The 13,245-nt window shown below is 32.5% G+C and overlaps 1 protein-coding gene across 1 annotated transcript in view; it reads left to right on the top strand.

Annotated features, from left to right (window-relative positions):
- The window catches only part of Tmc (Transmembrane channel-like), a 237,442-nt gene that overhangs the window by 148,659 nt on the left and 75,538 nt on the right, over positions 1-13,245 (top strand). Inside the window, exons 8-10 of the mRNA XM_075307091.1 lie at positions 6,754-6,942; positions 7,005-7,135; positions 7,214-7,324. Coding sequence (XP_075163206.1) covers positions 6,754-6,942; positions 7,005-7,135; positions 7,214-7,324 — 431 coding nt within the window. The remainder of the gene's footprint in view (positions 1-6,753; positions 6,943-7,004; positions 7,136-7,213; positions 7,325-13,245) is intronic.

The raw sequence follows: 13,245 nt of genomic DNA, 5'->3' as shown, positions 1-13,245 counted from the left end.
CCATGTTTTGGTATAGCCCCCATATAGACCGATCTTCCGATTTTACTTCTTGGGCTTATAGAAACCGTAGTTTTTATCCAATTTGCCTGAAATTCGAAATATAGAGGTATTTTAGGACTATAAAGAGGTGTGCCAAAAATGGTGGGTATCGGTCCATGTTTTGGTATAGCCCCCATATAGACCAGTTTCCACATTTTAATTCTTGGGCTTATAGAAACCGTAGTTTTTATCGAATTTGCCTGAAATTCGAAATATAGAGGTATTTTAGGACCATAAAGAGGTGTGCCAAAAATATAGAGTATCGGTCAATGTTTTAGTATATCCCCCATATAGGCCGATCTCCAGATTTTACTTTTTGGGCTTGTAGAAACCGTAGTCTCTGTTCAATTTGCATGAAATTGAAAATCTGGAGTTTTTTTTAAGGGCTATAAATAGGTATGCAAGAAATGATTTTATTGTTTGGGATTCTAGAAACCGTAGTTTTTATCCAATTTGCTTGAAATTTGAAATCTAGAAGTATTTTAGGACCATAAAGAGGTGTGCCGAAAACGGTGAGTATCGTTCCATATTTTAGTATAGCCCCCATATAGCGACCTCCCGATTTATTACCTTGAGTTTCTAGAAACCGTAGTTTTATATCCGATTTGCCTGAAATTGTAATTACGTACACTGGTATTTTAGACTCACAAAAACGTGTATGGAATTTAGTTTTTATCGGTCCGTTATTTCATCATTTTCTTGCACACTTACAAGAGATGTTAATGATTCCTCTAAAACTCACACAAAAATGGTTCTTATAAATCCAGAATCTGATATAGTTTTCATAGGTGAAGTCTTCAAATTTATCTTCGGAAAGTGTACTGGTTGAACTGCTCTGCTTGGGAGAATATCTGTTATCAAGCTAGAATATCTGTTATCAAGCTAGGATTATAAACTTTCTTTTATTTAAATGTCATTGTTTTAAAGAATTTTGTCCTTAGCATTGCGTATAATTTGAGTCCTAAAATTGAAGTTGCATAATCTTCCATATTAGGTCAATATTTGTTTCTGTGTATAGGAACCCACAGGCTTTCACATTTAGAGGAAAACACATCAGCTTTCAATCAAAGAAAAAATTATAATGATATGCTGATAATGAAGTTTGTCTCTAATGAAGATTGATTATATAGGGAAGTTCTACTGTATTCGGAAAAACACATGTTTGGAAAAGCACACACACACACGTATGAATAGAAAAGTTTTGTTTGTTTTTGGGGAGTTTGTGGTAAAAATGTTTTCCCGCCCTTATTGTTGGAAACGAATTCCTTTGAGTTCGATAAATGATATTCTATACAGTTTTCTTTCGAACTTTTTATTTGCCTTTTTTCAAATAAGCTTTTTTATATCCTCCACCATAGGATGGGGATTAACTTTGTCATTCCGTTTGTAACACATCGAAATATTGCTCTAAGACCCCATAAAGTATATATATTCTGGGTCTCGGTGAAATTCTGAGTCGATCTAAGCATGTCCGTCCGTCCATTAACTTCCGAACGAAACAAGCTATCGACTTGAAACATGGCAAAAGTAGTTGTTATTGATGTAGGTCGGATGGTATTGCAAATGCGCCATATCGGTTCACTTTTACGTATAGCCCCCATATAAACGGACCCCCAGATTTGAATTGCGGAGCCTCTAAGAGAAGCAAATTTCATCCGATCCGGCTGAAATTTGGCACATGGTGTTGGTATATAGTCTCTAACAACCATGCCAGAATAGCTCCATATCGGTCCATAAATATATATATAGCCTCCATATAAACCGATCTCCAATTTTGATTTGAGGAGCCTCCAAGAAAAGCTAATTTCATCCGATCCGGCTGAAATTTGGTACATGGTGTTGGTATATGGTCTCTAACAACCATGCCAGAATAGCTCCATATCGGTCCATAAATATATATAGCCTCCATATAAACCGATCCACCGATTTGACTTGCGGAGCCTCTAAGAGAAGCACATTTCATCCGATCCGGTTGAAATTTGGTACGTGGTGTTGGTATATGGTCTCTAAGAACCATGCCAGAATATCTCCATATCGGTCCATAAATACATATAGCCCCCATATAAACCGATCCCCAGATTTGGCTTTCGGAGCTTCAAAGAGAAGCAAATTTCATCCGATTCGGTTGAAATTTGGTACATGGTGTTGGCATACTGTCTCTAACAAGCATGCAAAAATTGGTGCACATCGGTCCATAATTATATATAGCCTTCATATAAACCGATCCCCAGATTTGATTTGAGGAGCCTCCAAGAGAAGCAAATTTCATCCGATCTGGCTGAAATTTGGTACATGGTGTTGGCATACGGTCTCTAACAAGCATGTAAAAATTGGTCCACATCGGTCCATATTTATATATAGCCCCCATATAAACCTATCCCCAGATTTGGCTTGCAGAGCCTCTAAGAGAAGCAAATTTCATCCGATCCGGTTGAAAGTTGGTACATGGTGTTGGCATACGGTCTCTAACAACCATGCCAGAATAGCTCCATATCGGTCCATAAACATATATAGCCCCCATACAGATTTGACCTCCGGAGCCTCTTGAAGGAGCAAAATTCATCCGACCCGGTTGCAATTTGGTACATTTCGCTTGTGTATGGCAGATAACAATAATGCAAAAAATGGTCCGTATCGATCTATATTATATATAGCCCCCAAACAAACCGATCCCCAATAACAGAAAAATCACGATTGCCACTCGAGCCAAAAATTTTGTCAAAATTTTATTTCTTTAGAAAATTTTATCAAAATTTTATTTCTATAGAAAATTTTGTCAAAATTTTATTTCTATAGAAAATTTTGTCAAAATTTTATTTCTATAGAAAATTTTGTCAAAATTTTATTTCTATAGAAAATTTTGTCAAAATTTTATTTCTATAGAAAATTTTGTCGGAACTTTATTTCTTTAGAAAATTTTGTCAAAATGTTATAATCTTCCAAAACATCAAGAATTCTACCAATCTACCAGACAGTAAAAAGAAATATGCCATTTGGTAGACTCGTGTTCATAATTGTACATAGCCCCCATATAAAGCGACCCCCATATTTCAATTCTCGCTCCATAATTACAGCACAAAAGTTCATATCGGTTCGTAATTATTTCTTCCCTATATATCGGTCAAGAACTGAATATATACGTATTTAATCGAGCTTTCTTTTGTCTACTATATATCCCGCATGGACTAACTTACAATTTAGATGATGATAATAAGAAGTTTTAAGATGCCTTGCCATCGGCCGCAACCCGAATAATTTAATTGTGGATGGCCGTCTTTAGTAGAAGTTTCTACGCGATCCATGGTGGTGGGTTCAGAAGGTTTTTTTGTTATTAGCATTGAAGGGAATACTATTTGAACATTCGGATACCCTACACATCTAGGTTAAAAAATGTGTTCTGCGTTGATCTACATCGATCGAAATAACTCTAAACCAGCGCTTCCCAAAAGGGGGAGGCGCACAGCGTCATTTTAGGTCACACATTTTAAAAGTGTTGGTACAATTTTTATCAACTTATGTACACAAAAAGCTTTTCGAACCTTGTAAACATAAAGTCAAAATATCGGTCATGTTGAAACTGATTTGTGGTGTACTTTATCAGTAATAGGACCAATATTAAAACATCTAGTTAATGTACAGAAAAACTGCCAAATTTCCCATTAATTTGTAAACTCTTGTATAGGAATAATTATTTACATTGTTATTCTTAATTGTTATTAATTATATTAAATTTTCATTTTTACTTGAATTAATTTTTTGTTCTTAATAATTGTTCCGTTTGTTTGGGTAAAAAAATGTTATATTATATATAGCCCACAAATAAACCGATTCCCAATAACAGAAAAATCACGATTGCCACTCGAGCCAAAAATTTTGTCAAAATTTTATTCCTTTAGAAAATTTTGTCAAAATTTTATTTCTATAGAAAATTTTGTCAAAATTTTATTTCTATAGAAAATTTTGTCAAAATTTTATTTCTATAGAAAATTTTGTCAGAATTTTATTTCTTTAGAAAATTTTGTCGAAATGTTATAATCTTCCAAAACAACAAGAATTCTACCAATCTACCAAACAGTAAAAAAAATCTGCCATTTTTGGTAGACTCGTGTTCATAATTGTACATAGCCCCCATATAAAGCGACCCCCATATTTCAATTCTCGCTCCATAATCACAGCACAAAAGTTCATATCGGTTCGTAATTATTTCTTCCCTATATATATCGGTCAAGAACTGAATATATACGTATTTAATAGAGCTTTCTTTTGTATACTACATATCCCGCATGGACTAACTTACAATTTAGATGATGATGTTTAGGATGCCTTGCCATCGGCCGCAACCCGAGTAATTTAATTGTGGATGGCCGTCTTTAGTAGAAGTTTCTACGCGATCAGTGGTGGAGGGTACAGAAGGTTTTTTGTTATTAGCATTGAAGGGAATACTATTTGAACATTCGGATACCCTACATATCTAGGTTAAAAAATGTGTTCTGCGTTGATCTACATCGATTGAAATCACTCTAAACCAGCGCTTCCCAAAAGGGGGAGGCGCACAGCGTCATTTTAACTCACACATTTTAAAAGTGTTGGTACAATTTTTATCTACGCAAAAAGCATTTCGAACCTTTTAAACATAATGTCAAAATATCGGTCATGTTGAAACTGATTTGTGGTGTACTTTATCAGTAATAGCACCAATATGAAAACATCTAGTTAATGTACAGAAAAACTGCCAAATTTCCCATTAATTGGGAAACTCTTTTATATTAATAAATATTAACATTGTTATTAATTATATTAAATTTACATTTTTACTTGAATTAAACTTATTTTTTTTTTGTTGTTAATAATTTTTTTTTCCGTTTGTTTGGGTAAAAACATTTCTTTTATATTAAATAAGAGGAATATGTGGGGGCACCATGAATTCGGTAAAGATTTTGGGGGTCGCAAAGCAAATTGAATTGGGAAGCTCTGTTCTAAACGATACAAGATAATGGTTTGAAATTTCTGATAATTATTTCGCTTCATAGGGAAAATTTTAACAAAATCTTATTCTTAGAGAAAAATATATGAAAATTTTATTCTTAGAGAAAAAAATTTTCAAAATTTTATTCCTAGAGAAAATTTTATAAAAATGTTATTCCCAGAGAACATTTTGTCAAAATTGTATTCCTAGAGAAATGTTTACAAAATTTTATTCGTAGAGAAAATTTTATCAAAAGTTTATTCGTAGAGAAAATTTTATCAAAATTGTATTCTTAGAGAAAATTTTGTCAACATTTTATTCCTAGAGAAAATTTGTCAAAATTTTATTCATAGAGAAAACATTATCAATATTGAAATTTCTGATAATTATATCAGTAGGTCGCTTCATATGGAAAATTTTAACAAAATTTTATTCTTAGAGAAAAATATATGAAAATTTTATTCTTAGAGAAAAAATTATCAAAATTTTATTCCTAGAGAAAATTTTATCAAAATTTTATTCCCAGATAACATTTTGTCAAAATTGTATTCCCTGCGAAATCTTTGCAACATTTTAACCTTAGAGAAAATTAATTGGAGTAACATGGTTAGATTATTATAATATTGTTTTTAATACATATAAAATTAAATTACAATTATAATTAAAATAAAATAACATATAAGTATAAATAAATAACAATATTCTAAAATATATTACATTAGTGTGAAAAAATTTAGCTTCCCCAGTACTAAATTATTTTACATGGTTGAATAATATTCCAGGATATTCCTCTTGAACCGTTGTGTATTAGTTATTAATTGCAGCTCATTAGGGAGTTGATTCCAGAGACGGATTCGTAGAGAAAATTTTATCAAAATTTCATTCCTAGAGAATATTTTATCAAAATTTTATTCATAGAGAAAACATTATCAAAATTGTATTCCTAAAGAATGTTTCGTCAACACTTTACTTCTAGAGAAAATGTTGTTAAAATTTTGTTTATACAAAATTGTTTTCGAAAATATTTTCCAAGAGAAAATTTTATCAAAATTATACTCCTAGAGGAAATTTTGTCAAAATGTTATACTTAGAGAAGATTTTCGCAAAATTTTATCCCTAAATAACATTTTGGCAAAATTTTATTCCTAGGGAAATTGTTAACAAAATTTTATTCTTAGAAAATATTTTGTCTATATTTTATCCTTAGAGAAAATTTTGTGAACATTTTATTCCTAGGGAAACTTTGATCAAAAATTTGTTCCTAGCGAAAATTCCGTCAAAATTTTGTTCATATTTTATTTCTATAGAAAAGTTGTAAAGTACCTCTTAGGTGAAGAGGAATATTTGAACGAATCTGCCAAAACAACAAGAATTCTATCAATCTACCATTTTTGGTAGAACTCTTGCAACTGTGGCAAACTTGTAGTATATCCCCTCTCAGTAATGGTGGTGGCATTTCTAAGTGTTTCAAAACTATTCTCCGCTATCATGGAGCTAAACGTGGAATTGGGTATCACTCAGTGACAATAGAGAACTTCACACATGGATTGACACTATATGAAAAATATTTATTGTTTATTCGCCAACATCAAAGTTCTTCCAAAATTCCTCACATTGTTTGCAGGGATCACTCTCCAAGGGAATGACTTACCAGAAAAATAGAAGTATTTACGAATTCAATAGACTTGAATAGACTTCCTTCTGTATGATGGTAATAAATAAATAATTTTCCATATGTTCTCCCTTAGCGTTGGCGCCATTGGAAACGTGAGATATACAGTTTTCTAACCGTTCTAATACCATGGGAACTCCGAATCAAAGAAATCGAATCACATTTTGGTTCTGGTGTTGCATCCTATTTCACATTTCTAAGATGGTTAATGTATATGAACGTTATGATCGCTTTGCCATTGGTGCTATTTGTAATTGGTCCAGAGGTAAGATTTGTTCGACATTATGATCCTAATAATGCGAAAAAAAAACATTTTCTCATTTTCAGTATTTTGGAACCAAAAACGATGAAATAGATCCGAGGAAAAAGATGACCGATCGTGAATACAAGGTAGCCGGTAATTTATTAACAATATGGGAATTTGAAGGATTCCTTAAATATTCCCCAATGTTTTATGGGTCAGTATCAAATATTGGCATAATTTTATTTTCAATCAGATTTCAGATTGCTAAGGATTTTTATTTAAATCGTTACAGGTATTACTCGAGTTCTACAGGTGCCGCGGCACATGGTTATTTGCTACCATTGGCATATTTTCTAACAGCAGTGGTAGTTTATATCTATAGTTTTGTTGCCACTTTAAGAAAGTAAGTAAATATATGAATGAGATTTGATTTACAATTAGTTTAGGTTATCTACATACCATTTGCCAAACATGAATAGGAAACAGATTTCTCCTAAATTATGGTGTTATGATCAATTTCAAATCACGATTTCGAGTGTAACAAACAAATGCAACATTTACGAAATTGTTTTGCAAACTATAAACGAATATGATGTAGCTTTTGGATTTAGACTATAAATTATACAGAACAAGTATATACGGCCGTAAGTTCGGCCAGGCCGAAGCTTATGTACCCTCCATCATGGATTGCGTAGAAACTTCTTCTAAACACTGCCATCCACAATCGAATTACTTAAGATGCGGTAACGCTTGCCGATGGCAAGGTATCTTAAAACCTCCTAACACCATCTTCTAAAATGTATGTAAGTCCATACGTGGTATATATTAAATCAAAAAAGATCGATCCAATACATACATAATTCAGTTTGACAAATTAGAAATAAAATTTTGACAAAATTTTCTACAGAAATAAAATTTTAACAAAATTTTCTATAGAAATAAAATTTTCACAAAATTTTCTATAGAAATAAACTTTTGGTAGATTATTTTTAGCTCGAGTGGCAACAATGATTATGAACCGAATAAAATTTGAATAAAATTTTCTATAGAAATACAATTTTGACAATGATGAAAATTTTATTATGAACCGAATAAAATTTTAACAAAATTTTCTCTAGAAATAAATTTTGACAAAATTTTCTATAGAAATAAAATTTTGACAAAATTTTCTATAGAAATAAAAGTTTGGTAGACTATTTTTGGCTCTAGTGGCAACCATGATTATGAACCGATATGGACCAATTTTTGTGTGATTGGACCAATTTTGGTATGGTTGTTAGCGACCATATACTAATACCACGTTCCTAATTTGAACCGGATCGGATGAATTTTGCTCCTCCAAGAGGCTCCGGAGGTCAAATCTGGAGAACGTTTTATATGGGGGCTATATATAATTACGGACCGATATGGACCAATTCTGCCACGGTTGTTAAAGATCATATACTAACACCATGTTCCAAATTACAACCGGATTGGATGAAATTTGCTTCTCTTGGAGACTTCGCAAGCCAAATCTGGGGATCAGTTTATATGGGGGCTATATATAATTATGAACCGATGTGGACCAATTTTTGCATGGTTGTTAGAGACCATATACCAATATCATGTACCAAATTTCAGGCGGATCGGATGAAATTTGCTCCTCTTTGAGGCTCCGGAACCCAAATCTGGGGATCGGTTTATATGGGCGCTATATATAATTATGGACCGATGTGGACCAATTTTTGCACGGTTGTTAGAGACCATATACCAACACCATGTACCAAATTTCAGCCGGATCGGATGAAATATGCTTCTCTTAGAGGCTCCACAAACCAAATCTGGGGATCGGTTTATATGGGGGCTATATATAATTAAGGACCGATATGGACCAATTTTTGCATGGTTGTTAGAGACCATATACCAACATTATGTACCAAATTTCAGCCGGATCGGATGAAATTTTCTTCTCTTTGAGGCTCCGCAAGCCAAATCTGGGGATCGGTTTATATGGGCGCTATATATAATTATGGACCGATGTGGACCAATTTTGGCATGGTTGTTAGAGATCATATACTAACACCATGTACCAAATTTCAGCCGGATAGGATGAAATTTGCTTCTCTTTTAGGCTCCGCAAGCCAAATCTGGCGATCGGTTTATATGGGGGCTATATATAATTATGGACCGATGTGGACCAATTTTTGCATGGTTGTTAGAGACCATATACCAACACCATGTACCAAATTTCAGCCGGATCGGATGAAATAGGCTTCTGTTAGAGGCTCCACAAGCCAAATCTGAGGGTCCCTTTATATGGGGGCTATACGTAAAAGTGGACCGATATGGCCCATTTTCAATACCAACCGACCTACATCGATAACAACTACTTGTGCCAAGTTTCAAGTCGATAGCTTGTTTCGTTCGGAAGTTAGCGTGATTTCAACAGACGGACGGACGGACGGACGGACATGCTTAGATCGACTCAGAATTTCACCACGATCCAGAATATATATACTTTATGGGGTCTTAGAGCAATATTTCGATGTGTTACAAACGGAATGACAAAGTTAATATACCCCCATCCTATGATGGAGGGTATAAAAATAGTAGATTGTTTTATAGGAAAAATGAAAATTAAACTAAATTGTACTTCACATTTTGATATTTCCAGAAAACGTTGTTAAAACCAGGAAAATTTAATGTCCTGGTGTACTTTTTTAAGTGCAATTCATTCCAAATCATAGTTCATAAAATATTTGAGACATACTTCAAAAAAGAAAAATTTCATTGGGCTGATGAAAATTTCGCAAAAAATAATAAAATTAAAATTTTTTGCAATGAAAATCTCTTAAAATTAGCGTTTTTTCGGTGTAGAAACCTTTTTAGGAAAGTACTATAATAGAAACTATAATTTATATATTTCAAGAACTTTAACCTACAGGGTGGCTGCATTAAAATAAAGCGCTATATTTATACCCTTCACCACAACTGTGGTACAGGGTATAACAAGTTTGGGCGACCACGGTTGCCACAGTTGATAAAATTCTATCGAAAATGGTAGATTTTGTACTGTTTGGTAGATTGGTAGGATTCTTGATGTTCTGGTAGATTTTGCAAAATATTCCTCTCATCTAAGAGGTAAAGGGTGGTTAAAATTTCAAGGGCCGATGTTGATGTTGATTGAATAAAACACAAACTATTTAGGAAATTATTGTAATTTTATTTTATTATGATATATTGGTATTACTCAATTATGTATGGAACAAAATATCGGCCAAATGGGCGCCGCGACCTCGGTGGCACACCTTCATCCGATGGTCCAAATTTTCGATGACGCTGAGGCATAATGGAGGTTCTATGCCGTTAATGTGCCAATTATCTCATTCTTTAGCTCTTGAAATGTTGCTGGCTTATCGACGTACACCTTTTCTTTCAAATAACCCCAAAGAAAAAAGTCCAACGGTGTCAAATCACATGATCTTGGCGGCCAATTGACATCGCCATCACGTGAGATAACACGGCTATTGAATTTGTTGCGCAAAAGATCCATTGTTTCGTTAGCTGTGTGGCAAGTGGCACCGTCCTGCTGAAACCACATATCGTCCACATCCATATCTTCCAATTCGGGCCATAAAAATTTCGTTATCATCTCACGATAGCGAACATCATTCACAGTAACTGCCTGACTGGCCTCATTTTGGAAAAAATACGGCCCGATGATGCCGCCAAACAGTCACTCTTTGTGGGTGCATTAGTTTTTCGACAATCACTCTTGGATTCTCATTCGCCCAAATGCGGAAATTCTGTTTATTGACGAATCCACTGAGGTGCCTCATCACCGAAGATGATTTTCTTCGAAAATTGATCATCCACTGTTGCCATTTCTTGGAACTATTCTGCCCATTCACGACGTCCATGGTTCAAATTGAAAAGTCTGAAATAAAGAAATGTCAAATAAAATTCGGAAAAAAACTTGGCGTTTAGGTGTGGTTCTTGAATGTGACCATTACTTACAATTTAACCATTACTTCACAAATTTTGTATAGAAATAAAATTTTGAAAAAATTTCTTAAATAAAATTTTGACAAAATTTCTTAAATAAAATTTTGACAAAATTTCTTAAATAAAATTTTAACAAAATTTCTTTGACAAAATGTTGATAAATTTTTTATTGAAATAAAATATTGACAACATTTTCTCTAGGAATAAAGTTTTGATAAAATGTTCTCTAGAAATCATTGACAAAAATGTTCTATAAGACTAAAATTTTGACCAATTTTTTCCTATGGAAATAAAATTTTGACAAAATTTCCTATAGAAATAAAATTTTGATAAAATTTTCTATGGAAATAAAGTTTGGCAAAATTTTCTATAATTTTGACATAATTTTCTAAAGATTAAAAAATTTTGATAAAATTTTCTAAAGATTAAAAAAATTTGACAAAATTTTCTATAGAAACTAATTTTAACAAAATTTTCTATAGAAATAAAATTTTCTATAGAAAAAGAAAAAACATTGACAAAATTTTCTATAAAAATCAAGTTTTTTTTTTTTAAATTTTTTATTTATTAGTTTTTTTGGTAAAATTTTCTTAAATTTTTGGTAGATTATTTTTAGATTGAGTGGCAACCGTGAACGCGACCCAGTATACCAATCGTCTTAGAATTAATAGAGTCGATTTAACACTGGAAAGTCATCCTTATATTTTATACACCAACGTCATCCTTCGTCATTTTGACTACGGCTTATTTCAAGACGCTATAATTTGCATCGTGAGCAAAAATGAGAACATACATTTATTTTTTTTTTCTTATTCAATGTGTTTTTAATTAGTATAAAACAAAAATTCATAGAATTGTTTAATTAATATAACTTATATAGATCGAAAACAAAATTACGCGTTGTCATTTTGACGAAGTATGACTGTCCAGGGTTAAGTAGGTACGTCTGTCTGTTCATATATTTTTGTGTGCAAAGTACAGTTCGCAGTTTAAGTTCGATCGTCTTCAATTTTTTTCAAATGGTCAAATTGACAATCCCTATTGATTTTGGAAAAAATCGGTTCAGATTTATATTTATCACCGATTCGGTCATAATTGAAGTGTTTATGAATTCATCTTTTTCAAATTTCGTTCAACATTTTGTGAGCCCCGTAAAACTTGCCAAATAAGTTCAGATTTATATATAGATCCGATATATAACAGGTTGGCTGATAAGTCCCCGGTCTAACAAAGAAAAACACATTTTTTTTGTCAAAATTCGTTTTTATTATTCAACATAGTTTCCTTCAAGAGCGATACAACGATTATAACGACTTTCCAATTTTTTGATACCATTTTGGTAGTACTCCTTCGGTTTTGCCTCAAAATAGGCCTCATTTTCGGCGATCACCTCTTCTAATTGATTTAACAAATTTTTTAATTGAAACAAAAATCAATCACAAAAATTAATAGATTCAATTAACTTTAATAGTTTCAATTAATTTTTTAATTGATATTATCATAAAATGTAAAATCTGAAGGTATTTTAGATCCACAAGGAACTATGTCAAATAGAGATTATATCGATCAATGTTTCGAATAGCTCCTTTATAGATCTCCCGATTCAACTTTTGGACCAATAGAAAATAAAATTTGCACCTGTCATGTCCTTCGTCAATTTTGGGCACATAAAAGACACAAATGCCCTGTTTCTTTGTGTCGCAAGATAACATTCTTTCGTATTTCAAACGAAAGAAATTTGATTTTGGTTTATCTATGTCGAAAAGCAAGTCACTTGATATTTTGTTGCCGAGTATATCATAAGTATCAACCCAGTGGTAAAAGACGTCATTACCATATCGATTACATCCTACCGATTTTATCGAGACAACTACTCCATATTTCCGATCAACTTTCCGTATTACTTTTACGTTGACGTGTCATAGGCAGTCAAGTACTTCCCAATCTACATGACAAAGTAAACGAAAACATAATGATATCCCATTACAACGTCATTACCGATGCGTAAGGGTTATGGATGCCGTGTATTGAATATTGTGTTTTACTCAGTAATAGGAACGATGGAACAAAACAGTTTTACTTTGTATTTGTAACAGTAATCTAGAGCTAAATACCCCCCATTTACTGCCCGATTCGTTGATAAACTATAAAAGGATGATGGTATTTTATAGTTTTTCCTAAAAATATGCCACAAATAATTTTTGAAATAACCTCTCTTCATTGGTTTTATATATTACATCAATATATATTTTGTAATAAGATTTAGAAACAACATTTCAGAATACGGCTATTATGTAATACTATTGTAATAATTAATATCTATATACTTATTTATGACAT

The sequence above is a fragment of the Haematobia irritans genome, chromosome 4 (genome assembly GCF_050003625.1).
Source record: "Haematobia irritans isolate KBUSLIRL chromosome 4, ASM5000362v1, whole genome shotgun sequence".
NCBI lineage: Eukaryota > Metazoa > Arthropoda > Insecta > Diptera > Muscidae > Haematobia > Haematobia irritans.
Note: the sequence above shows the minus strand (reverse complement) of the source record. Positions and strands in the feature narration are given on the sequence as shown.